Source organism: Rutilus rutilus, assembly GCF_951802725.1.
Source record: "Rutilus rutilus genome assembly, chromosome: 1".
Classification (NCBI taxonomy): Eukaryota; Metazoa; Chordata; class Actinopteri; order Cypriniformes; family Leuciscidae; genus Rutilus; species Rutilus rutilus.
In genome coordinates, this window is record NC_140209.1 from 73038352 (window position 1) to 73066058 (window position 27707).

The 27707-nt window shown below is 34.9% G+C and overlaps 2 protein-coding genes across 2 annotated transcripts in view; both read left to right on the top strand.

The window, feature by feature from the left end:
* Positions 1–27707, top strand: part of LOC311305794 (uncharacterized protein) — a 1216100-nt gene that overhangs the window by 1047286 nt on the left and 141107 nt on the right. The gene's annotated exons all lie outside the window — the stretch shown is intronic.
* LOC311305901 (protein NLRC3-like) lies at positions 47–27159 on the top strand. The gene is made up of 11 exons (XM_084433898.1): positions 47–259; positions 1262–1390; positions 1994–2101; positions 2461–2565; positions 2826–2910; positions 3190–3385; positions 3479–5309; positions 13892–14062; positions 15970–16143; positions 17315–17725; positions 26825–27159. Exons 2-10 carry the CDS (start codon positions 1332–1334, stop codon positions 17487–17489), a joined length of 2904 nt encoding a protein of 967 aa, XP_084290024.1. The 5' UTR covers positions 47–259; positions 1262–1331; the 3' UTR covers positions 17490–17725; positions 26825–27159.

The following is a 27707-nucleotide window of genomic DNA, read 5'->3' on the forward strand; positions in this document are numbered from 1 at the left end:
GTCGGTGTGCGACTGTTCAGCTGTTCCAAACCCTCCTGTGAAACACACGAAGAAGAGGAAAACGAAAGTAAAAGCATCTGGGCCTCGTTTATCACCGCTGCGTCGCACAGAACAGACCCTGAGAGAGGCGGACGACACTTCCGACGCATAAGTTGTGATTTATAAAAACAAACTTGACGGGAAAATGTGCGCATCTGCACGCGAACTGTGACCTATGTGTACGAACGTTTTGGAGACGGAGCAGTTTGGCGAACCGATGGTGAGCTGGAGTTAAATGTCGTTTTGGTCGCTTTTAGACAGAGCATTTTAAGAAAATTATACATACAGAAAGATAATACAACTATAATTTCACTCACCAAGCCTGTCACATGAAGCAAACATCATGATACCCAAACCTGTTGCTCACTGGATTTGATATAATCTATGATCCAGAAAACATTTATCCAGATTTAGCACAATGCCTCCAAATCTAATAACACTCGCGGCCATTTATGTGTTTAATCCACAATCCATCGAAGCTGTTCTTCTGCTACTCTGAACAGACGAAGAATCTGCCAGAAACTACAATCTTTTTAAGTTAAAAAATTAAGATTTATTGAGAAAGGTTTATTGAAAACGAATATGTTTCTGAAAGTTTTCCCCCATTTCCTCTTCAGTTTTAGGCTGTTGTTTTTGTGGTGTGAAATCGAAAGTATTTTTGAAGCAGACATTTACAGTAGACAGACAGATGAAGCCTGACGTCAATGAACAACAATCTGCTGTTATTAAACTGAATATCGCAGTTCAAATATAGCAATTATGGTTAGTAGTTATACAGTATGTCTATTATAATTCTGGTTACTTTTACTCAATCAGTTATTTTAGGATCATTTGAAAGTAATGAAATCAATCATCATTGTGAACTTGAAGTAATGATTAAATTACAAACGATTCAACAATTAATAAAGATTGGGTAAATATGATTGTAAAATGATATTAAACGATAATAGAGAATATAACAAATCAGCTTCAATTTTCCCACTCAAAGTTTTAAACACAATTTCTGTTCCCCAATGAATTAATATTAGAGTCAGTTAAACTCATTAAACAATCAGAAATGATTAAGACCATTCGGTTATTTTACATGGCAATATATTTGTCTGTAACTCACTTTATTTTATAGATTGTTTTTGCTGTTGCTGTTGTTGATGATAACTCCGCATTCTTCATTATTGTCTTAAATAAGATGTTCTTCATCTGTGTAAAATGGTGTCATTTCCAGGTGATGCTGAAGGATTGAGTGTTTCCAGAAAGCAGTGCTGATCAGTTTTCAGTGTCAGTTTAGCTGCAGTATGTCAGAGGAAAGAGGAAAGGACTCTCTCTCTCAGATGAGTCTCTCAGAGAAACACAGGTAAGACTGCGTCTGTTTTCATCAGTTTAAACTCCACTGGACTTTGTGTTTCCCTGTCAATAACACAACTTTAAGCATATTTGCACATGCTTTGCACAATTTCTATTTTTAACTTCTTAAATTAACTCTGACATTGTCTATAAAGCCCTGTTTGCTCTATAGAAAATATCACAGTTAATAATTTGTTTATAACCTTCTAGACGCTGAATTAATCCAAATAAATGACTTCAGTTTTTAGATCATACAATTATTGACAGACATTAGGAAACAACTATACACTTAATTTAATTCAAGTAACTGTTCAACTGTTCAACTGTGTCACAGACATTTCTGCTCTCTATTTCTGTCAATAAACAAAAACTTGAAATGTTCTCATAAATTAGAGTGAAGTATTTTTGTAACATATTAAATCTCTCTCATATATATTAAAGAAATCGTTAAACTAATGTGAGCCAGTAAAATAAAATAGTAGTTAACTATAAAACAGTAAATTGTGTGAGTGTGTGTATTTCTGTGGAGGATTAGATAAAGACACAGATGTGTTTCACACACAGTTGATCCTCCTTTACTAAAGTGTTTTCTCTCTGTTCTTTGTGTCATCAGTGTAAGATCAGGCTCACATGTGTCCAGCTCTGTGTCTCTGAAGAGTGATCGGTCTAAAGGTTTAGAACCACCAAACTTCAGGGAGAAAACACCATCATCTAATAAAAGGTATTTTGTGTGTTTACATTGCATTATATTGTTGTATTATTTGTCTACAGTGGTGTATATGATTGAACTTGACTGAATAAAACAATAAGTCTCAAATAAAACACAATTCCTGGGAACCTTATGAAACTCATTCCAGTAACACAATTACACAGGCAGCCACAAGGAGACACAAATACACTATGGTGGAAAATAGATCATGAAACTAAACATGTATATATGTTTATCCATCCGACTGTAGTAAATGGACAAATGCACAGCTATACTGCATTTAATTACTATTTGCAACATTAAACCTTTTCAAATGAGACTAAAGTATCTCCTGTAGTAAAGTGTTTTCTCTCTGTTCGTTGTGTCATCAGTGTAAGATCAGGCTCACATGTGTCCAGCTCTGTGTCTCTGAGGAGTGATCAGTCTAAAGATAGAGGACCAGACTTCAGTGAGAAAACACCATCATCTAATAAAAGGTATTTCATAAGTTTCAAATTTTTTGTCACACGTTGTCTGTTTAAAAGTTGTATCAGCGAATACCAATCATGAAACATTTTTAGATCCAATATTTATCATTATTTATCATTGAATCATTTATCATGATATTTCTCATTGACTATTCTGATAAATATTTGATCTGATAAATATTTATCAGAGTATTCACAGCTAATGCTTTTTCTCTTTCTGTGAAATTTTGCCTGGAAAATCAGTATTTATTTGATTTATTTGATTACAGGCTTCAATATGAGACATTAGACTCAGACGTTCAGACTCACAGGAACCACGAGAATTTCAAAGACAATCTTCTAGGAATCTTCCAAGTAGGAAAACACATTTTTATAAATGTTTAATATTTGTAACAAACAAATATGTTATTGAACAAAGACATTTTATTTAATTCCTCCAGATCCATTTTTTCCTCTGAAGCACTTATATATTTTTTATTTTTCTATCTGTTAAAAATATCAGCTGGTTAACATGTTAGTCTTTTAACTGGATTTTTTTTTATAGATATTATAGTTATTGAATAAATTGTGTTGACAAAATGTAGATGTACAATTTGGTTTAAATTGTGTCTTTTCTCTTACTTTTGTTTGTAGGATCTTGAGAGCAAAATAATCACGTTTCTGAAGAATGAGCTGGAGAAGTTTAAGAAAATATTACACAATGAGAACACACAACACTTTGAGAAGGACTTTAATGAGAACAGATCCAGTATCAAAGAATCAGCTCTTGATCTCACACTACATTACCTGAGAGAGATGAAGCAAGATGAAGCTGCTGATGCTCTAGAGGGTTAGAGACTCATGATCATCTGTCTGATTGTCTCTTAAAATGTAGGAGAGAAAATGAAGACTAAAACTGTCTATTTTCTGTTCCTGTGTTTAGATGAGCTGCTCTTCATTCCTCAGCTGAAATCCGGCCTAAAGAAGAAGTATCAATGTGTGTTTGAAGGAATTGCGAAGCAAGGTGACTCCACACTTCTGAATAACATCTACACAGATCTCTATATCACTCAGGGTGGCAGTGAACCGGTCAATACTGAACATGAGGTGAGACAGATTGAAGTTGCTTCCAGGCATCATGAAGCACAAGAGAAACAGGTTAAATGCACAAATTTGTTTGAAGCTCCTGAACAAGACATGAAGATCCGAACTGTACTGACAAAAGGAGTCGCTGGCATCGGAAAATCAGTCTCTGTGCAAAAGTTTGTTCTGGACTGGGCTGAAGGAAAAGAAAATCAAGATATCCGCTTCATATTTCCTCTTCCATTCAGAGAGATGAACTTAATGGAGAAAGAAAAACTGAGTTTGATGGACCTTATAACTAAATTTTTCCCAGAGACAAAAGGACTGAACCTTACAAGAAGGAATCCATTCAAAGTGCTGTTCATCCTTGATGGACTGGACGAATGTCGCCTTCCTCTGAAGTTTGATTGTAATGAGACGTGGAGTGATGCATCGTCACCAGCCTCTCTGGATGTTCTCCTAACGAACCTCATGAAGGGAAATCTGCTTCCTTCTGCTCTCATCTGGATCACCACCAGACCAGCAGCTGCCAGTAAGATTCCTCCTGACTGTATCGACCGGCTGACAGAGATACGAGGATTCAGTGACGCACAGAAGCAAGAGTACTTCAAAAAAAGATTCACTGATGAGAATCAGGCCAACACAATCATAGATCACATTAAACAATCAAAGAGTCTCTTTATCATGTGCCACATCCCAGTCTTCTGCTGGATATCAGCCACGGTTCTCCAGAACATTCTGGAGGAGAAAATAAATAATGATGTGAAAAATACTCAGGCTGATGCGATCTCTAAAACACTGCAGGAATCAAACACAGAAGACACTCCCAAGACTCTGACACAAATGTACACACACTTTCTCCGCTTTCAGATCCAGCAGAGCCGCCGAAAGTATGATGGAGAATACACACCAGATGTTTCCTGGGATAAAGACGCCATCCTTTCACTGGGGAAACTGGCGTTTCATCAGCTGGAAAGAAACAACCTGATCTTCTATGACACAGACCTGGAAGCCTGTGGTATTGACGTCTATAAGGCATCAGTGTACTCAGGCATGTGTACCCAGATTTTTAAGGAGGAAACAGGGATCATTCTTGGTACCATGTACTGCTTTGTTCACTTGAGCATTCAAGAGTTTATTGCAGCCCTTTATGCACATCTGTTTCTAGACATCAACAAGACAAGTGTGTTTGATCATGAGTCTACAGAACAGGAAAACACAAATGAAACCATGATTGATTTTCTCAAGACTGCAGTGGACAAGGCGCTCGAGAGTGACAATGGACACCTGGACCTTTTCCTTCGCTTCCTCCTCGGTCTGTCGCTTCAGTCCAATCGAGGACTCTTACGAGGTCTGTTGACACAGCAAGATGGCAATGACCAGAGCAACAAGGAAATAGTTCAGTACATCAAGCAGAAATTAGAAGATAATCTTCCTGCAGAGAGATCCATCAATCTGTTCTACTGTCTGAATGAACTGAACGACCAAACTCTGGTGAAGGAGATTCAGACCCACCTTAGCAAAGGAAGTCTCTCATCTGGTGACCTTTCACCTGCCCAGTGGTCTGCTTTAGCCTTTGTGTTGTTGACATCAGAGGAGGAGCTGGAGGAGTTTGAGCTTCAGAAATTCAAGAAATCAGACGAGTGTCTCATTAGATTATCGGCAGTCATCAAAACCTCCAGAAGAGCTCTGTAAGTATTGTAATATATTTTTATCTACATTACTCTATAGTGATTCCTCATCATGAACATGAACTTATCCCTGTAAAGCCTGACATATGAAATAATAGTCAGATTTTTTTTGTGTGTGTGGAGACAGTTTATCAAACCTTTAGACAAAATATAAAAGACCATGTAAAAATGTTTGCATGTTTTGTATCAATATGATACACCAGACTGTTATGACTTATATAGAATTATATATTAGCACATACTCATAGTTGAGGGGAAAAAAGTACATATTTTATTCATATACCCAAACTGGGGGAAAGAATGTAATTTGGTACAGATGTTTTTTATATTGCTAAAATGAAAGATGAAATTCTGAAAGGTTATAATATAAAACATTAATATTTTTATAAAACAGGCTACTTAAATAAAGTACATATACTGTACATTATCGGTTGTTACTGTATCTCCCAATAATTTAAAATTTTAAATGCTAAGTTTATGTAAAAAGTGTTTATGTAAAAAATGTACATGAATATGTGCATTTTAATTAGTGGTGCATGATATATCAGATATAATATCGGCCAATATAGTCATTTTTTGACACATCGGTATCGTTCCGATGTCAAAATAGGGCCGATGTGAACAGGCCGATAGTCATTCCTGTGTATTTGACGTGTGAAGTTGAAGATGAAGTTGACGATGCTGACTCGTGATCTTCGCAGTAGTGAACGCGCCTGAGAGAAATGCACATTTCATACGGATGACATAAGCAGAGAACAGTCTGTTTTCTTTCGTTTTGAATTGTTCTGTTTAAAAGTACACATTTCAAGCTTTCTATGTGGTTTCGGTTCATTTATGAGACAAGCTCCAGGTTCACGCACTGGCGCCTCCGTGTCGTGATTAAATATTTTCTATTTAATTCTTATTTTTTAAAATCCAGGCTATTGGTTGATGAAACATTGATCAAAATTAAGATACAATTAATACAAAACGAAATAAAATTTAAAGACGGGCTTTGTGCTTTCTGTTTGAGGTCGCTGTGAAAGTTTTAAAGCAGTCTTTTATACAAAAAAAAAAAAAAAAATGTTATGGACGGGACAGTTTTCTGAGCGCTCGCGTCCGTAACGGAGAACTGTCCCGTCCATAACATTTTTTTTTTTTTTTTTTGTGAAATAAATTTCTAAATAAATGCGACTTATAGTCCAGTGTGACTTATATATGTTTTTTTTCCTCTTCATGACGCATTTTTTGACTGATCGTTTTTTGACTCGTAGATATTCGAATACATTGCTTGATATTTTTGATACCCGTTCGAATTAGATTTTTCTCAAAAGTGTCAGCACGTTTGATCTGTGGATTAATGATAAGAGCGAGTCTGGAGAAACAGGCGTTTATTTATTCATTCTCAGTGTTGAGAAACATAGCCTTCATGTGTTACATTATTGTGTTAATAATAACTAAATTACCTAATTATGTTACATATTTATTTTGTATAAAAACTAGCGCGTTCGTTACCTATAGATTAAAAAGTACTGTTGTATCAGTGCTGCGCGAGCTCTCTCTCACAAACACGGACGCGCACACACAGAGAGAGAAGATAATTGTAAAATGAAAATTGACGGGCTAAGTTTAAATTTTGTTCTTGCTTGTTTTTTTTTTCTGTCAAAATGTCAGAAAACATTTTGTATTATCCATCCGTGTTTTCATATGTCGGATTCGTCTAACTTATTCTTGATATTATTTTTAGAATAAGTGATTCGTTATGCTATTATTGGACTCCTGTCTATTCAATGTCAACTGTTTTCTATAAATATGTTTGTATTGGCTAACATTTATTCAGCTAATGCCTGTTTAAAATGTGCAATGTTCAAACGCAAAGACAGCTCGTCACAAATAGAAGCCAAATATCATATTTGGATATTGGAATAATAAATTAGCAGCCTATCTTAATTGTACACAATGTTCCTATGTTTTTTTGTTGTTGTTGTTTTTTTGTTTTTTTTACTTTTTTTCTAGGGGTTTCTTAATTTTAGACAAGTTGACCAGCAGACATTATATGCAATGCAATATAATGCATGTGTGTCGTCGTGCATTATATTATAAAAATATGTGTTTTGGAAAATAGCTCTTTATTTGATTATCATAAAAATGTGTTTTCTATACAGAGATATGGACATCTGTAAATATCGGTATCGGCCATAACAGCAATATTAATATCGGGTATCGCTATCGGCTACAATTTTCACATCGGTGCATCACTAATTTTAATGCATTATTAATCTTAATTTTAATCAGTGTTTCATCGACAAATTGCCTGGATTTAAAAAATAAGAAGCAAATATAGCCGACATCAGGACTTGGAGGCGCTAGAGCGATCACTGGCTTTGCCCGTGAACTGGAGCTCGTCTTATAAGTGAATTGAAACTCAGAGTAGTATAGGCTACTTTCCTCACAGACATGATGAAAAAAATATATATATAGAAAGCTTGAAATGTCTATATCAAACAAAACAATTCAAAATGAAAAGAAACAGTTGGCTATACTCTCAGCTTATGTAATATGTATTGTATGAAATGTGCATTTCTTTCTAGAGGCGCGTTCACTACTGTGAACATAGCAAGTCAGCATTGTCAACCGACACTGACACAGAAAACACTAGTTTATTAACCCTCTGGGGTCTGAGGTGTTTTTGGGGTCCTTGAGATGTTCTGACATGCCCTGACATTTGTGCTTTTTTCAGTTGCTTATAAACATATTAATGGCAAAGGTATAATTACACTCTATTTAGCACAAACAGGGCTACCATAATATGTGAGCAACATGTATACATGTTTGTATTTTTGAAAGAATAATGTTTGTGCATGGTTATTGAAAAAACTAAAAATGAAAGTTTCTGAAATAAGGCCACAAAACACCTACTAAATATGTGTCCACAAAACTTCTGAATAATGCATTTTGTCGCCTAGAGTTTTTTCTGCAAAATCATGTGAAAATCACCCCGCCTAATCATTCACATAAAACAATACATTGATTTAATTTTTGTAAGACACTTTTTCTTTGGAAAGGCAATATGCGAGTGGGTGTGATTCACACCTGAGGAGACAATGCCCCCGCATAATGAAGCTGCATACATAATGAGCCATTCATTCAGGTGTGTGACTGAGCCACAAGAAAGAATGGAAGGACTATATATATATGTATTATTTTTATTGTGTTTTATTAGTGACACATTTGGGTAGAGAATATATTCCATAACTTTCTGAAAATACAGTATGACAACAATTAACTGCACAATTACTAGAAGTGTTTACCTTGGATATTATACAATTTGCAAGCACAATTTGTGAAAAAAACAACAACTGTGTTTCCAATGTAAAGCCTCATTGGTGATATATTTGACATATTGGGATAGAGTTGTGGAAGGCCTATGCTTCATGTTAAACATAAATATATAGCAGCAAAGACAACGTCGGCAGTGTTGACAGAAGAATAGGCTACAGAATATTTTGTTCTGTATTGACAGGTGCAGTATTTGAAAATTAGAGCCCGACCGATATATCGGCAGGCCGATATTATCGGCCGATATTAGGCATTTTCCTAACTATCGGTATCGGCATTTATAATGGCCGATAAATTAATATTTAAAAAAAAAATGCAGCGTGCGCCGTGCATGATTTATGTAAGGATGACGCTGCCAATAAAGCACCTAAAAGCTGTCACAAAGAACTGGCAAAAGTGGCAAAAAAATAACAGCCGCTTCTGGTGTAGACACAGTGTTAAAGCTTTTTGAGCTTCGAAGCTTCGGTAGTAATGGACATCGGATAGACGGTGCTGAACATATTTTTCTCTCTAATAAAGGTAGGATTCTCTATGTGTCTGTATGTCCGTTTGCATTTTTATTATTTAATCCAATCGACTTCTCAAGGGAGTGCATTGTGGCATTTGGTGCAATATAGATGGACACGCGAGATGCGACACGTTCAGAATTAATACACGTTTAGTAAACTACAGAACAGCGCGAGCTGGAAGCGGCGCACCTCCCGCGGGCAGAGAATGCGTCCTAGAAGGACACTGCAGTGATATAAAACGCACACACACAGGTCTGTTAAATTAAGCAATACTTTTAAGGTAATCTAATATTTTTCTGACTAACAAATTACTGACAGTAAAGGGTAGATTTAAATAAAGAAAAACGAAATTTAAATAAAGAAAAACGAAATTTAAATAAAGAAAAAACGAAATTTAAATAAAGAAAAACGAAATTTAAATAAAGAAAAACGAAATTTAAATAAAGAAATTACAAAATTTAAATAAAGAAATTAAACGAAATTTAAATAAAGAAAAAGGAAATTTAAATAAAGAAAAAACTAAATTTAAATAAAGAAAAACAAAATTTAAATAAAGAAAAACGAAATTTAAATAAAGAAATTACAAAATTTAAATAAAGTAATTAAACGAAATTTAAATAAAGAAAAAGGAAATTTAAATAAAGAAAAAACGAAATTTAAATAAAGAAAAACGAAATTGTTAAATTAAAAAACGAGATTAATTTAAATTGATAATAACGGGTAAAAAGGCTAATACATTTTGTTTCTATTATTCTATTTTCCACAATGTCAAAGCAACGCAGCTTAACCCAAAACACAAGCTCAGACATGCACTTCAGTCCACACACACTCCGCTGTTCTGCGCTCTAGCCAGAGAACACAGTTGCTGGAACACTCAGACGTCGGTTATATTTCTAGCATGCACTGCACGCGTTTTCCGCGTGGCTCGAGCCGGGCCTGAGAGACGTGTGTCTCACGCAGGCAGTGTGCAAACTCCAACCTGTTAACATGGGAGCCGAAATAAAAACGGCCATGTCACGCAGTCAGTGTGTCGCCGGCCTTATTCAAGCGCGAATGAGAACCGTTTCGCGGGGGATCCCAGATGTGAAAAAAACCAACGAATATTCAAATGTCAAATTTTCAAATCCACTACCAACCCACCGAACAAATATTCGAATATTCGGGTCCAGCCCTACTCCAATAATTTATATAATTATAACACTTTATATAGGGCCATTTTGCATTAAGTGTAGGCTAGCCTAGTTTCACGTTTAGTACATTTTGCTTACTAATTTAAAATAGTATAAAACTACTGTACATATGTAATTATAAACGTTTTCATTATATGATTAATTTTACTACTAAAAAGATCTGAGTTCTTCCTCCACTGGTAGATATTAGAGAAATTAAGATTAAAAATAGAAGATAAGGTTTTGTCAGTGACACTTTTGATATATTTATTGATACAAGTTATGTTTTAAATAAGATGACTAAATTAAAAGGACAAAGTCGTTAGTGAAGATTATGCAACAGTATTTAGAATATAATAAAATATAAAATGCAATGCAAACTAGTTTGGTTACAGCTCAAATTCTCATTCTATCATTCACCCTGCCTCCATTACATAGCCTATCTTTGTCACACAAGTGTTTGATCACCACATTTGAGTGATCATTGCAAAACGTTTATATATTTATTCTGTTTATACTGTGTATTCTATATACAGTACCCATCAAAAGTTTGTAGTTTGACATAGACTGGTCATTTTGCCTGGAAACGCTTCCAACACGCTTGTGTGTCGCATGAAAAATAGGCGTCGGTTCTATTTCTAGCATGCACGCGTTTTCCGTGCGGCTCGGGCGCGTGTGTCACGCAGGCAGTGTGCTAGCTCTAACCTGTTAACATGGGAGCCGAAATAAAAACGGACACGCCACGCAGCTGAGACACTCACGCCACGCAGCCAGTGTGTCGCCCGGCCTTACAAATCTGGAACGCGGTCATTCTTAGAAGTATCGATACTAATAAATGTAGGAATCGTGACGTTTTTATTTTCCGAGAATCACGCTACTTTTGAAGTATCGGTGCACCGTGCAACACTATTTCAGAATTGACTTCACTGACAGAGAGAAAGCAGAACTCGCATCATGTTTATTTTTCTTTATTTGGCAAAAAGCACAACACTTTGTTTTTATTGTGAGTATACACACAAATAATACACACTTAACAGGATCGATTGATGTATGAAACTTGTTTGTAATATCAAAGTCAACAGAGTATTTTGAGTCTCTTTTGAACTCATAAGAAAAAAAGCGTGCCTATCGCGCCGGGCATGATTGTCGACCTCAGGGGGTTAATAAACAATTCAAATGTCTGCTTGCTTTATTTGACACCTTCATAATCATTACTTTTGCCGGTTCTTTGTGACAGTTTTTTAGTGTGTAAGTGGCAGTGACGTCACCCACTGGTTACATGAATGCATCACCACCTCATCATTAAGTCCGTGGCCAGGGGTTAGCCTTGCCTGCTGCGGCTCCGACTGATTTCCGACTCATATTACGGAAGACAATTTAAACTTACCATTGTCGATATTAGAGCTCCTTTGAGCTAAATAGCCTACTGCTGAAGACATTTCATTATTGAATAAATGAATGGCCAAATCCACTGAATTAAGGTTATTTGCTCTCAATAGTAAATTCACTGAATGACCATGATGATTAGGGGGGACGTTGTCTCATCACAATGCCCCCCCTTGGCGACGGGCCTGGACGTACCCTGAAAGCTGGCCGAAATCACTGCTGTGGCAGTGAGAAACGAAGTTTACTCTGAAAGCTGGTGTTAGACCAGTAGATGAAATCACTACTGCGGTAATGAGAGAAATATATTTTGATGAGGGGAGAAAGCACCGCTGCAGTAGTGAGAAATGAAAGTTTAACTGGAGAACCTGAAGGGAAACCCATGCTATGTGGGCTCGCAGCACTTGAACGGAGATAGGCTGACGGAGCTATAGGGTGGAGGGGGAAAATAAATTCTGCAATTGCATAGGTAAGGAGGAGAGCAGGTGGAATTTATTGATTAATGAACATGTGCGCAGCAGCTACATTGCTGAATGGGTAATTGGTGAGCTTGTCTGTGTCACTAGTTTGAGATTATGTTTTGCTCTCATCTGAAAAATGTCTTTATCTACATTACGCTATATTCAGATGATGATGAACTGAATATAGAGTTCATCATCATCATTACTCTATATCATCATTACTCTATATTAAGTTCATTGATGAACATGAACTTATCCATGTAAAGCCTGACATATGAAATAATAGTCTGATTTTTATTTATTTTTTTAAGACATATTTTATTGATATACCCAAACTGGGGGGAAATAATGTAATTTGGTACAGATGCTATTTATATTGCCAACAAGTATGATGAAATTCTGCAAGGTTATAATATAAAACATTGAGATTTTTATGAAAACGGCTTCTTAAATAAAGTGCATATATATTACCACATCATATATTAGTGGTCCCTGTCACCTGTGTTTGTTTGGACTTTCAGTTCGAGTTTTGCTTGGTTCCTGTTTGTAACTGTGTGCTGTATTCAATATTAGCCTTACCTTGTCTTTATGTGAAAAAAATATGATTACCAGTGCGCACGATATTACCAGATTACTGAGTGCCCTGTTACAGTGTTTGCTTCCTTTTTATTCACATATTCATATATTTTTAAACAATTACTTTATTGGTGAAAAATACTGTAATAGGTTTGCAGATACAAGAACTTGCCATCTAAAGTATAAGCATGAAAAAGATTTGTTTTCTAGTTTATATATAATTTATTAAATATTGATTAAAATAAATATAAAGTATATAATAAAAATATCGGCTTTACATCGGCCATTGGCCATCCTGCTCTCTAAGATATCGGCATCGGCCATCAAAAAACCAATATCGGTCGACCACTAATCGTCATCTATCTCACCTGTGTTCTGTTAATCAGTGTAATCTGTGTTTGTATTTAAGTTCCATTCTGTTCAGTCAGTCCTTGTCCGATCTCCGTTGTATTTAGTGTGTGTGAACCTTCTGCCCGTCTTCTATGTACCTGTATTATTTATATTGTGAGCAAAAGTTTGCATTGAAACTTTTGATTCTCCTTCGTCTTCTGCCTGCACCACACTGTGACAGTCCCTCTGTATCTCCCAGTAATTAGACATTTTAAATGCTTATTTTTATCAGTGATTCTGTTGTTTAATGTAATAATAATGTAATGCAATATGTAGATTGAGAGATTTTCAAATAAACATTTATCAAAAGCCAGATTTTATAACAAAAAGACATGTGTACATGTTAAAGAAGGTATTTTTAGAATTATATTGAAATGCCTTTAACTTGCCATTAAAGTGTGAACTGTCTCATCTAATAGTGTCAGTGCAGTCAAGTCAATAATATTGTTGAATATTAAGTGTCTCCAACTAAGTAAGCCAAAGGCAACAGTGGCAAGAACCCAAACTCCATCAGGTGACAGAAATAGAGAAGAAATCCTATAGCAATAAATCTTAACGCAAATATTTTTTTCAAACATGCTTAATTTTATCTAGGAAATTTGTCACTGAATAAAAAATACTAATGTACTGGAAATAGTATTTTTTGTAGATTAATGCTGTTTGAATGCATTGTATGCTGTTTATGTAAAAAAAATAATGGAAAATGTATTTAATATTTGTATATAGAAAATGTATTGTATGTGTGCCATCTAATTCTTTGTTGTGATTTATTGTAGGTTAAATGATTGTAACTTAACAGAAAAAAGCTGTTCAGCTCTGGCTGAAGTTCTTGGATCAGATACCAATCTGAAAGAGCTGAACATGAACAATAATAATCTGCAGGATTCAGGAGTGAAGCTGCTCTGCACTGGACTGAAGTATATAAATTGTAAATTGGAGATACTGAGGTAAGTTGAGCCACATGAGTCACATGACTAAAGTAAGGTGCAATGACTGACGGGACGATTCCAGAGGCTAAAAGTTATAAATAAAAGTTGCATTTCTTTGTTTAATATAAGTAAGTTTGTCTTTGTTCTATTGTTGTTGTGTTTTTCATTCAAAATAATAATGAGCCACAAACTAAGCAGTCCAAAGATCTTTTATTTATTTGTTACAATGTGGGTATAGCATATCATTCTTCTTATCAATTTTGTTAATAAAAGTCCAATGTTTAATATAAGTGAATTTATCATTGTACTATTTTATTATTGATGTATTTTCATTAATACTAATGAACCACAAACTAAGAATTTGTTTTAAATTTAGGGGAAAACAGTAAGACTTTCATTTATCAGTGTTACAACGGGGGTATACTATGCCATCTGTCCTATTTGTTTTGTTGATAAAAGTTTGATGTTCAATATAAGCGAGGTTGTCATTGTGCCATTTTACTGTTGTTGTGTTTTTTCAGTGAGTAATACCGAAGTGATATTAAGCGTTCATTTTGTGCTGCATTCATTTGGTGCTGCACTGTAATGCAAATAATTGCAGGGGATTATAATATTTAATGGATAATGTATTTTCCGTATATTCGTCTACTTATAAATTAACAATTATATTGGGCTGTTTTTGTTCATAGTAATTTATAATTTAGTGATTTAATCGTTATTTGCATACCTAGTGTTGAGTCAGAATTCAGATGATTCTGTTAGAGCTGGTAAATCTGCCACAGAAAGGAGGGTGAGACCTAGTAGAAATCACTTATCTCTTAAGATTGTATATAATAGGATTAATGTATTTTAGTGCTTTTGAGGAAGCTGTGTATCTTTGATTCTGCTTTCAGCTTTGCAGCTAGTCTCGTCTAAACACTTCCTGGAGTGTTTTACACCACTGTTAAGGTATTTTGGTCTGTCAGTGTCTTAAAAAGTGGGTATGCGCTATATGCGGCGCATAGGGGCGCAGCACCATGCGATGGTAAAATAAATAAACTTTTATTTTAAAAATTATTTTTTTGGTATTTTCTATATGTAGCTGCTGTTGTGCATTTCTAAATCATTTCTGCATTTCCTCAATGTTATATAACATTTTAGAGGACTAACAGGCTAGATTAGGCGCCCTCATAAGATTCCATCATAGAATTTTGACATTGAAGATATCGCGAGCGTAATATTGCGAGGGGCGCTGTGAGCACTGAGCGAGCAGGTACAAGTAGTGAATTGTCGTTGAAAAAGATCTGTCGGGGCTAAAGATAGATGTTAACAGACATTAGCGCTCTAAAGTTCTCTGAAGTGTGGCTGAAAAAGCCAAGTAAAACTTTAAATAACCATTGAATCAAATTAAAATTTAATTCTTATCTGTGAAATAAGCATGTAACCCGATTCAACTCCACCACTTAAAGAATTGATAAATTGTTCGCCAAATTTGTTGCTTCATACCCCTCTGACACTTGGTAGTTGCGCCCCTGGTTTCACTCATCCTTGCAAAGCTCTCTGCACCAGGTCTATGAGTCTCCAGATGTTCTCAAACATGAGCTGTGTTTCAAGTCCTTCCACAGCATTTTAATGGAATTGAAGTCTGGACTTTATTGGGCCATTCCCAAACTTTAATTTTCAAATTTTCCGACCATTTTCAGATCATAGACTTTCAGAGTTGTACAGTTTTAGTTAATTGCAATCTTGAAAGGGATGTTGATGTCTAACATATTAAAGTTCACTGAGCCTTTTGTTTGCCTCCATATTCAATTGTCAGTTTTTGCAACTGACTTTCAATACGAAGAATATGAAGAATATGAAAAATAAAGTTAAATTCAGTTTAAGGATTTATATCGTTCAGGTTTAACTGATTAATCAGCTGAATGTTTTCCTCTCTGTTCTAGACTCTCTAACTGCAGTGTGACAGAAGAAGGTTATAAAGCTCTGGCTTCAGCTCTGAGATCAAACCCTTCACACCTGATAGAGCTGGATCTCACAGGAAATGATCCTGGACAATCAGGAGTGAAGGAGCTCAATGATTTACTGCAGGATCCAGACTGTCAACTGAAGACACTGAGGTGAAACGAGATAAAATAATTAACTAAATTAGCTATATGCAGGCTAAATATTCATAACTAATATATTATTTTAGTTATATAATAAGCTGTACAATTTGTTGCATCAAAATGATCAAGATCAGATCAGATGCTGCAGGTTCTGTCATGATGATGATAACCGCCAACACAGTTTAGTTGTGATACGAGCTACAGGTCAAATAGACATTATGGGTCAGTATATGTGTGCTGACATTCAGGAGAATACCTTAATAATTAACAATAATAGTTTTCCATCAAGCCCAGATTCACTGCATCTCTCTGCACCAGGTCTATGAGTCTCCAGATGTTCTCAAACATGCAGTTTCACAAGCCAGTTTTCTCTGTGCTGATGTTTCTCACGTTTCGCTTTCCTACCCCGAAGCGACAAAATAAAATAAAATTCTTTATCAAAATTTATAAGGAAAGACAAGTACTTTGTTTAGGCTTGGCTTGTAGGGAATTCCAAACCTGCGTATATTCAAACGCACATAACTATAGAACCCATTTTAAATGCCCATGTGAACGCCATCAGCGTTTCTCACAGGTTCGCGTTTAAAGTCTGTGTAGAGAGAATGGTGTCGTCTTAGCGGCCCCTAATTTAATAACAAATGATTGTTGCGACGGAAGCAAATCAATCAAAACTAACTTTAGCTGGAAAATAACTTTATTAAAGAACTGCTATTAAGCCAAAACAATCTCTGTTACCTTAAATGATACGCTTATCTCTGTAAAGCTGCTTTGAATTTTTTTAAAATTCTTTGAAGCTTTTGAATAAAGCTGCTCCATTGTTAAAAGCGCTATATAAATGAAGATGACTTGACTTGACTTGACTCACTCCTCCTGCTTTAAAGACAGAAATATCTTAATTTCACACTTTATATTCATACTGAAAATCATGATCTAGTGAGCTTTTGCCCTTCTGCTCTGTGAGACCTTTCTGTTCTTATGCTTATGTTTGCTTTAGGACTGAGTGTTGCTCTAGTTACTTTTAAATATATATTTATTTGTGTATTTAAATGTTTAAAGAAAAATTTGACATCTAAATAACTAACTTAAGCTTGTCTTTAAAACAATAATTACGTTTTTTATCGTATCAATCATTTTTTGTAATGCAGTGGACATTTAGTTGATACCTGAATTGCCTCTTCTGCAGGTTTGTGAGTCCTGCTGCAGAGGAAGCCTGTCAGTATGTGAATAGAGTTGTGGGTAAAAACCCGTTACTCCAGAGAGAGCTGAATCTGAGTGAACATGAACTAGGAGACACACGAGTGAATCAGATCGCTGCTCTACTGCAGGATAAACACTGTCAACTCAACACACTGACGTGAGTATTGCTCATTTATTTATTATATTTCTTTTAAGCATTTTTTCCCTCAGTCACACAGAGCCAGAACAATTTAAAGTAATAAAATTAAACAGTCAATTAAACTATTAAGCTGCAACCCCACTTTTGAAAAATCCCCAAAATGTCACATGATTATGGCACTTTTTCATGTGTTCCATATATGGACTAAAGCTGCGTCCGAAATCGCGTACTATGGGAGTAGGTACTACATTTACAGATGTGGCCTTTAAAAATGCGCGTCTCAGAGAGAAGAATGCCACGAGCACTACCGAAATTCTGCAGGATCCTACAGAAGGAGGATTAGGTGTTGGACGCAGGAATTACTAAAACCTGTAGATGGCAGTCGTGTTTCATGTAGGCCATACTAGGCGTGTTTCCATTACAGATTTGTGCAAAACTTTTGAGTTTTTTTTTTTTTTTTTAATAGGCCTATCGATAAAAAAATATTGCGAAATGACGCGTTTCCATTAACCGATGTTATGCGACTACAGCGTCATTTTTTTCCTTTCGCGATAAGTCATTCCAAAAATCATGGCAACGGACGTTTTATAGATATCACAAGCCGCGTTTCCATTACCCTTCAAATTGCGCAAATTGAAATTGCGAATTGAAAATATGCTTAATGGAAACACGTCAATTTCGCAAAAACTCCCATTTATCACAAAGTGTTTACGCTCGCATGAGGTGGTTTTTCAGGCAATTCGAAAAAGGAATATTTCGCAAAACTGCAATGGAAACAGTTTTTGCGCATTTACAGTCACTTCACTTAGAAGACGCGGTGTGTTTGAAGTCCATGTATAGCTACACAAATAATAATAATTTTATATTATTTTATTATAACATTTAAAAGGCTATATTTAGAAGACGCTTTTATGCAAAAAAGGAACAAAGCGGAGCACGCACTGCATGGCACGGAGGCGCGGGCACGAACACTTGCATTTTCCTATCAACAGTGGAGACAACTTAAAATACTCTATCATTTCTGGTCATACAGAAAATACATTATTCTCAACTACTTTTATTTGTGTAAACTCACAATAACAAGAAAACGCTGTGCTTTTGTTAAATAAAAGAAACAATCAGACGCACTTTCATGATCTCCGTAAACTGGAGCGCGAGAACTGAAACAAAATATAGCCTATGTAGGCTAAAGCTTGAAATGTCCACTTTAAAACGAACAAATTTGAATCGAAAGCTAATACCTTCTCATCATGTAATGCGTATGAAAGATATATTTCTCTCTAAAAGCGCATCTGCTTAACAGCGGAGATGGAGATGTGATTTTAGCCGACACTTAGAAAACAATAGTTTATTAATAATATTAATGGCTCTTCTCATTCAGCACTGCACTGTAAACCCAAATAAGTTACCAGAACTCAAAAAATTTAGGCAAATTAGGATGTTTTACAGTTTTTTGGGGAGCTGACAGTCAGTTGACCATTTTATCATTTAACTGTTCTGTTACTGTTTAATTACAGATTATATTTGTAATTTTACATACATTTTTATGTTATTTAAGAAAACAGAAAAAATACTATATGAAAAATACAATCAATTTTCTGTATAAAAAATGTGAATTACTGGAATTTGTCATTAATGTCACAATACCTAAAATAACAGCTGAATTTTTATTTTACAGATATTATTTGTAATTTTACAGTGTTTTGAGAACAATTTAAAATGAAAGAAAATGATCGTCAAAAAATCACAGTTATTTTTTGTAAAATTAGGATTTTTTTACGGCATAGGATAGTTACCATCATGGTGACAAGTGGTGCATGCAGCTTGATTTGAGAGCAAATAATCCCTTTATATTGATGCGCTCATACAGCAAGTGCTTCTGTATAACATACTTTTGCTAATATGTTAGCAAATTAGAATGTTAGCAGATTAGCTTTTAAAAGCTAAGTTTATACTAATAAAAGTGTTCACATTGAGATTACATGAAAGTTTTAAGTTAATTGTATGAATTAATGTACTTTGAATTTCAGAACTTAAAAAATTTGAGGCAATTGATTGTCTTAAATGTTTTGAGTTCTGCCAGTTCTGAGCTTAATGAGCACTTTAATTTAACCGTTATCAAAAGGTACAAGTAGCAGTAATCCAACCTTTTAAGTTCTGGAAAATTGTGACTTTTAAGTTAATCAACTTAAAAAATTTGAGGCAATCGATTGCCTCAATTTTTTTGAGTTCTGGTAACTTATTTGGGTTTACAGTGTGCGGGAAAGACAATCATTTCTAATTTGGCCTTATAAACCAGTAAAATTGACATATTTTCCATATTAATTTGTGAATATTTTAAATGTTTAATAAAGGGGCAAAAAGTCATAAACAAAAATCTGAAAATTCGTCTATATTAACTTTTTTTGCGCAGCAGTTGGTGTAGCCAGTTCAAATTAAAATTTTGGTGTTCAACTTTGCGTTTTAAAAAGACAACAACCGTTCATTTTTCATTTTTCAATTAGGGGTTAAAAAAGGAAAAACAAATGGACACAAAAGTAGCCTACATGGATCATTTGGACAGAATACGAGACAGAATTCTTTATTAAATTCATAAAAGAAACAATAATTAGCCTATGAATCCGTGTATCATTCGTTCAGTCGTTTTTAATTTAATATTCAAAGTAGAAAAATGAGAAAACGGTTCATTCCCAATCCGTGTATCATTCGTTCAGTCGTTTTTTTATTTAATATTGAAAGTAGAAAAATGAGAAAACAGTTCCTTTTTCGATTTTCATTTTTTCCAAACCAACGAAAAACAAGAATTCAGCTTGAGTTTTCGTTTTTCGTTCTGATGTAGAAAAATGTATAAACAGCTGGAATATTCGAATTTTACACGTGGGTGGGAATGAAACGCCCCTTTCCTTTGATTTGTCAGCCGAAGATCAAACTGTCCCGTCATCAGTTCTTCCTCAGTTCTGCACTGCAGAATAAGAGTCCTCGCGTTGTGATTCTTAACGCGTTTATTGCAACTACATTTCATCTTTTTTTTTTTCATCAAATAACCAGACTAACATGGCTCGACACAACCCGTACTGGGAAAAACAGTAGACAGGGCTTTCTTCTGTGTAGACCAGGAGTTCTCAAGTGCCAGGGGTTTGCTATTTTCCTATTTCCGAACTGTAAAGTCACGTTTTTTTTTTTTTTTATCATGAACCACGCTGTGTTTTATTCTTAAGTGACTATATAATGCATTTTACTTAAAATAATCTAAATGTTGACTTTGAAAAGTAGGTGCGTCAGAAGGCTATTCACTCTATTTTGGTTTATTTTTGGTGTGCGCCAGAAAGATGTTCAAGGAGGACTGAGACGCGCTAAAGCAGCGCATCATGTTGTTTTCTTTATTTTCCAAAGGCTTGCTGTTATTCCAAACTCATTTCCCTTGCTGTGAAGATGCTGATTTAGCCTATACGTGTATTGGGACTCGACTTAAGTATAAAGCCTTCTTTACATTACTAGTTAGCATCCAAATGTTACATTGCAAATATGGAAACTTTGGACCGAATGAGAGATGCGCGAAACCAACGTCGGTACAGTTTCAGTTTCGATTCAAATAAATTCGTTTAGGCTTGGCGTTTAAAATTGGCTAAATGTTGTTTATAATAAAGGACAAAATAGGCTATTTTTATAAGCTATTAGGCTATATTTTTATTATACGTGGCTACTTATTTTTCATTCTTGTTGTTTTCTGAATAGGCCTACCATTCATTTAAGGATTTGACATAGGCTACAGTAAGGGGAAGTAAAATACGCATAGACATAGCCTATATGTTATTAATAGTGTTTATAATGTTAATGTTGCATTTTATTTACCGATCTTTTACACTATTTCTGAATAGGCTAATAATAAAATGCGTTTGTTTCCCTCTCAACATGACCCGGTGCGCTGCGTACAAGCGCACATCTTTGAGATATAAATTAATACATTTTAATAAAACACAAGGCCTACATCATAAAACTCAGAAGAGTGTGTATTTTAATATCTCTGTTGTTCTCTGGTTGTTAGATAGTCAGTCTGAATGTCATGCGTTTACGTTAATATAGAAATATTATATTGTCAATGCATTATTCTTTTCTTTTTGTATTAGTGTTAAAAATATTACATTTACAACTAATTATATTGATTTATACCTTCATTTATTATTTAAAAAAAATTTTACTGGGCGAGGGCGACCATGTAGGCTAACAGCCGTCATTTAGGCATACCCAGCTGATGCAAAGCGTAGGTGAATTTATATCTACACAGAAGAAAGCCCTGTCTAGTGTTTTTCCCAGTACGGGTTGTGTCGAGCCATGTTAGTCTGGTTATTTGATGGGAAAAAAAGATGAAATGTAGTTGCAAAAAACGTGTTAGGAATCACAACGCGAGGACTTTTATTCTGCAGTGCAGAACTGAGGAAGAACTGATGACGGGACAGTTTGATCTTCGGCTGACAAATCAAAGGAAAGGGGCGTTTCATTCCCACCCACGTGTAAAATTCGAATATTCCAGCTGTTTATACATTTTTCTACCTCAGAACGAAAAACGAAAAATCAAGCTGAATTCTTGTTTTTCGTTTTTTTGGAAAAAATGAAAATCGAAAAAGGAACTGTTTTCTCATTTTTCTACTTTCAATATTAAATAAAAAAACGACTGAACGAATGATACACGGATTATTCCCGCCCACGTGTACAAATCGAATATTCCAGCTGTTTATAAATTTTTCTACCTCAGAACGAAAAATCAAACTGAATTCTTGTTTTTCGTTTTTTGGAAAAAATGAAAAATCGAAAAAGGAACCGTTTTCTCATTTTTCTACTTTCAATATTAAATTAAAAAACGTCTGAACGAATGATACACGGATTCTATAGGAATACTGGATTCTAAATCTCAAAGAAATGCCACAATCAAATCCTCGGAGCAGAAATGAGGGCGAAACACCCAGAAACTCCTAATATGTGTCGTTCGGGGGTCTTTCCCTGCCATTAATGCTTGGATAACACACCACTAATGTCTAATGCGGTGGCTGTGATATTATAACCAACGTCCGTTGCCGTGATTTTTTGAATGACTTTTTAGTCCATAAAAAGGATGTTTTAGTCGCATAACATCGGTTAATGGAAACGCCGTCATTTCGCAATAGTTTTTTATCAATATTTAGATAATAGCGCAAAACATTTGCGCAAATCTGTAATGGAAACGCTGCTACAGCCACGTACCGCACTAGACATTATTATTATTAATGGAAGGAAACGTATGCTTGTTATCCAAGCATTAATGGCAAGGAAAGACTACAGCACATATGAGGTGTTTCATGGGTGTTTCTCACTCATTTCTGCTCAAACTGAGTCTTATAACACAATAATTCGCGAATACCTTTAAAGAGACCGAGAGCATTTGCACAATATCATTAACTAGTTTATCTAATTTTACATTTAGTTCCTTTTTGCATCTGAACGTTTTTAATAGCTTTAACATGGTTGTGATGCGCTTTTCTGCATTACTGTACAGTACTTTTTATATTATCATGTTTCCCTTTACATGGTATGAAACTAAGCATAAGTGCAAGCAAACAGCAGAGTTTCCAATGATCAAAACAGCATGTGCTGTAAATAAATTTAATTCATCCATAATAATAATGCCAGTTGGTTATATCAACATATGTCAAATTAAGTTACGCGATATCAACTTATTTTTATAAGTTATAAACATTAATTTGAAATAACTTAAAGCATATGTAGTAGATTTGCTTAAATAGCATTTAAACAAAGGAATTGCAAGGGATTAAAACCCCGCCCACACGCTGGTGAAAGCTGGAAAAACCGGTTTTCTTTTGATTCCCTGAGAGGAGATCGATTAGCATTGGGGGTTGGCAAAGAATTGGCAGACTGGGGGGTGGGGGTTTGTACTTTCTTGACTCTGTGGCAGCTAAAACAAGCAGCTAAAACAAAGACTGTGCCATTACATTTTGGAATTAACTTCCTTCATGTCGTTTTATTTATACACTGTAAAAAATATTTTTTTGAATTTGTAAGTAAAGTTAGCATTAAATATGTTTTACAAACAATTGGTTTACAAACTCTTGGAGGTTTGGTTACCATCATTCAGAAGAGTGGTGCTTGTGTTTAGACTTGTGTTTTACGTGATTAAATCAGGAAGATTACATTGGTTTCTTTTTAGTGCAGGACAGTTTAACAAAATGCAAAAATATAGTATATAAACATCGCTAAAACAAAGAGTGAATAATAAAAAAAGTAATAAAGTTAAAGCTGCTGATAATTTTGTTTAAATTAACTAGCATTTTCTGAGTGAAAATTGTTTCCTAGCTTTTATTTAAGTAAATCCTACTCCAATTATTAACATAAATTTAACTCCTACATAAAAAAAAGTTTTTTTTATTTTATTATTAATTTGATTATTTGAATCTCATTGAAATGGAAAAAAATATTATGCTGTACCAGGACAGTGCTGCTTTAATTAATAAAGTAAACCTATATGAGTTCAGTGAATCAGGTCAAAAGATTGTGAAAAATTACAATTATGTTAAAACACAACTAACACCATCAGATTTAAGTTTTTAGATTTCGTTTTTTTTTTGGGGGGGGGTTTTAATTGGTTGTGACTGGTGGTTAAGTGAACTATACTGTAGGCCTACTTGATCTAGACAGATTTCTAAAAGACATTTAAATTGTTAGTTTTATCTTATTTGTCATTGCTCTTTTTCTACTTAATGTTGTTATGTTATGGATGAGTTAAATTTATTTACAGCACATGCTGTTTTATTGATCATTGGAAACTGTTTGCTTGCACTTATGCTTAGTACCATGGGCGTCAGTTTGGTTTGAAATGTGCTGGGGACAGAGACGCATTCGGAAGTGCATTTTCAGAAGTTCTGGTTACAATGACGCATTCATTTTTTTTCTCTCTTTCGCGCAGGTTATGTTTTGAAAGACGATGTCCTGTAGCTCAGGCACGGCCCCACTTTTCAACAGGCCCACCCAAAACTTAAAAAAAATAAAATAAAAACTTTTACTATATTCTAATTTTGTCAATAATTATAAAAAAAAATCGCCAATAAGCTAATAATTTGTGCTAAAATAGTGTTTAGTTTTAAAAACCATTTAAAAAAGTTGGTTATATTTTGATGTTTCTGCGCAAGTTCAGCAGACAGTGAGGTTCCGGTTTGTTCCGATCAGAGCTCGTGAGTGGAGAACGCATTTCTGAATATTCCGCTCCACTCGTTCATTCCGCAGGGTCACTCGCTCAACCCAGATGTCCTGTTGCCTGGTTCGAAAATATGTGGAATAAAGGTTTTTTTCCTAGTCGACTAGTAGGCTAGTTGTTAATTTAAGTCATTTGTGGACAAATCGCCGCTTTATATTAATTGAATTACTTATAGCCTACAGGATAATGATAATATAATTAATACAAAACGAAATTCAATTTAAAGAAAGGCAGCTGTTCTGTTTGAGGTCTCTGTGAAAGTTTTAAAGCAGTCAGTTAGTGCCGCTTTCAGAGCGCTCACGTCCGTAACCGAGAACTGACACGTTGTTTTTTCCCTCATAAATGCCGACACGAAAAATAAAATAAAATTAATAGTATAATGTTTTTTTTGTTGGGTCAGACAATGATTACCAAATTTCTCTCTCATATTGCTCGACATAACCACTGAAAACGGTTAAAAAAATCGAACCAAAAGTCAAATTAATATGGACGGAAGTTAAGTGGTGGGTACAAAATGACTCATGAGGAAATCTGGGGTGCGTTTCCCGAAAGGATCGTTGGCCAACTATGGTCGCAAGTTCCGTCGTTACCAATAGAGTTCAATGGACATTGCGATGAACTTGCGACCATAGTTGGCCAACGATGCTTTCGGGAAACGCACCCCTGGTGGGTACGCGTACCCACCGTCCCCACCGAAATCGACGCCTATGCTAGTACAATATCTTTGCTTCTGACAAGTTTCTGTAATAAATCCGTAAATCAATCACAAAACGTGTTGGCGAATAAAATTTTAAATTGTCAATTTAAAAAAAAGCAGAAACGTGTAGCCTATAAAAACCGCTTCAATTACAGTTAACAATATCTGAACTGTGCTCTTTTGCATACTTCTAATTTTCTCATGCACTTTGTCTTGTATTTCTGCAATAGATTAATTGATCTGGCCATATGTGACCAGACTAACATAATTTCTCTGTCATTTCTCTGTCTTTTTATCTCTTTAAAATATTGCTACTTTTAGAAAAAAATGACAATTATGAATCAAATTATTATGAACAAACAATGAAACTGTCAAAATTCATGGCGATATAACGCACATCTCAGATTAAATTAATTATATAAAAAAAAGGGAACATTTTGCAAAACCAAACAAAATGCGTAATTAAAATAATTGTATTATGTTTTACCAAATGTTTAATACCACTTCCCCATAATGATGTAATTAATTTTAAAAACAACATCTGTCAAACTGTCAATCAGATACCTCTTATCTGGTCATTTTTATTTTATTTTAGAAGTCATAACTGTTGATCACCCTTTATATGGATTTTGTGAATATGAATATTTAAAAGATTTACAACCTGTCGGCAATACCTCAAGCCAACCCCGGACATTCTGAGACTAACGTGGAAAAAGCTTTATGCTTAATGCATTAAGACAGTTCAATTAAAATATTTATAAAAAATGTAATGGCAATCAGATGCGCCCAACATATAAATGCAACGCGTTGTGCTGCAACATTACCTCACAAGAAATATCTGCACAAGAACAATCACACAAGAAATATCTGCACGAATTAAGAATCTGGGTAAGTCGCATTATTTAAGCCTTTCATTATGTTAGAATGATTTTGTGTATAAAAAAAAAAAAAAATACTGCTGGGTTTTTACAGGCAGTCACGTGTATTATGCTCACACTAAATTCTCTGTTGCACTTATATAGATGCGCATTGCACGCACAATCATCTTAATAGCTGTAGCCTACAAAAAAGTTATGCGCTGGCAAGAACGTCACTTTGCTGTTTTAATAAAAGCAATGTTAAATATTCTACATGCACTCATCTCCTGGAAACCACAGCGATGACAAAGCATATATAAAAATTCGTAAACGTTGTCCATTACCCCTTTGAGTGTTTTAAGAGAAAACTTGTAAGGATTTGAGTGTGTTGTTTTTTTATGCGCCACCTGGTGGATATTCTGTGAAGCAAAACACATTGAGGGAATTTGTAAGTAGCGCCCCCCGAAAGCACTTGCAGAATTCTGCGAGACTCAGCGAGACGAATTGCCGAATGCCGCGGGAGAAAACGCACGTTTTTAAAAGCCACATCTGTAAATTAGAACGTACTTTGCGACCGTTAAAAAAGTACGCTCTATATAGTATGAATACGGGTAGTATGAATGGAGTCTGGACGTACTACATGCGCCATGTTGGTATTGTCACGTAACATGCGCGGTCACATCAGCGCAAAAATTTAAAGAGCCCATTCCACTGACTGCACTTAGAGCAATGTTTTTAGTTCTTCTTTCCGCTTTCGTCTGTGTTTTTACGTCGTTCGTGCTCACAATTCAGAGGAGTCGTCGGTCAGCTGCTCGCAGATCACGCCTTTGTCGAGAGCTTTTGTTTAATTTCTCAAATAAGTTAAATATCATTTAGCCAATACATTTTACCTCAGAAAAAAAAAAAAAAAAAAAAAAAAACACACACACATAAACCTGTGAACAATGACAGATGTTGATTTTTGGTAAGGAAAAAGTAATGTATTTGCTTTTGATATTACCATCAATGTGTGTGTGTGTGTGTGTGTGTGTGTGTGTGTGTGTGTGTGTATATATATATATATATATATATATATATATATATACACATACATACATGTAGGGTAACACACTGAGGTCAGATACAAAACACATATACACACAGACTTTCATATACATGTGTATACATGAAGACTTCAGATGTAAAAGAAAAAAAAAACCTTCTAAAATGAGCATTTTTATCAAGCTTGTATATTTAGGTTCAGTAATTTCACTTTAATGACAATTAATAGGTCCTTTTCCTTGCCATTGAAGTAAAATAACTGAACATAAACATACAAGCTTGATAAAAATGATCAAACTAGAAGAAATTTTCAGATGGCACTTAGATGCTTTTACATCTTAAGTATTCATATATGTGTGTGTGTGTGTGTGTGTATGTATGTGTGTATATATATATATATAT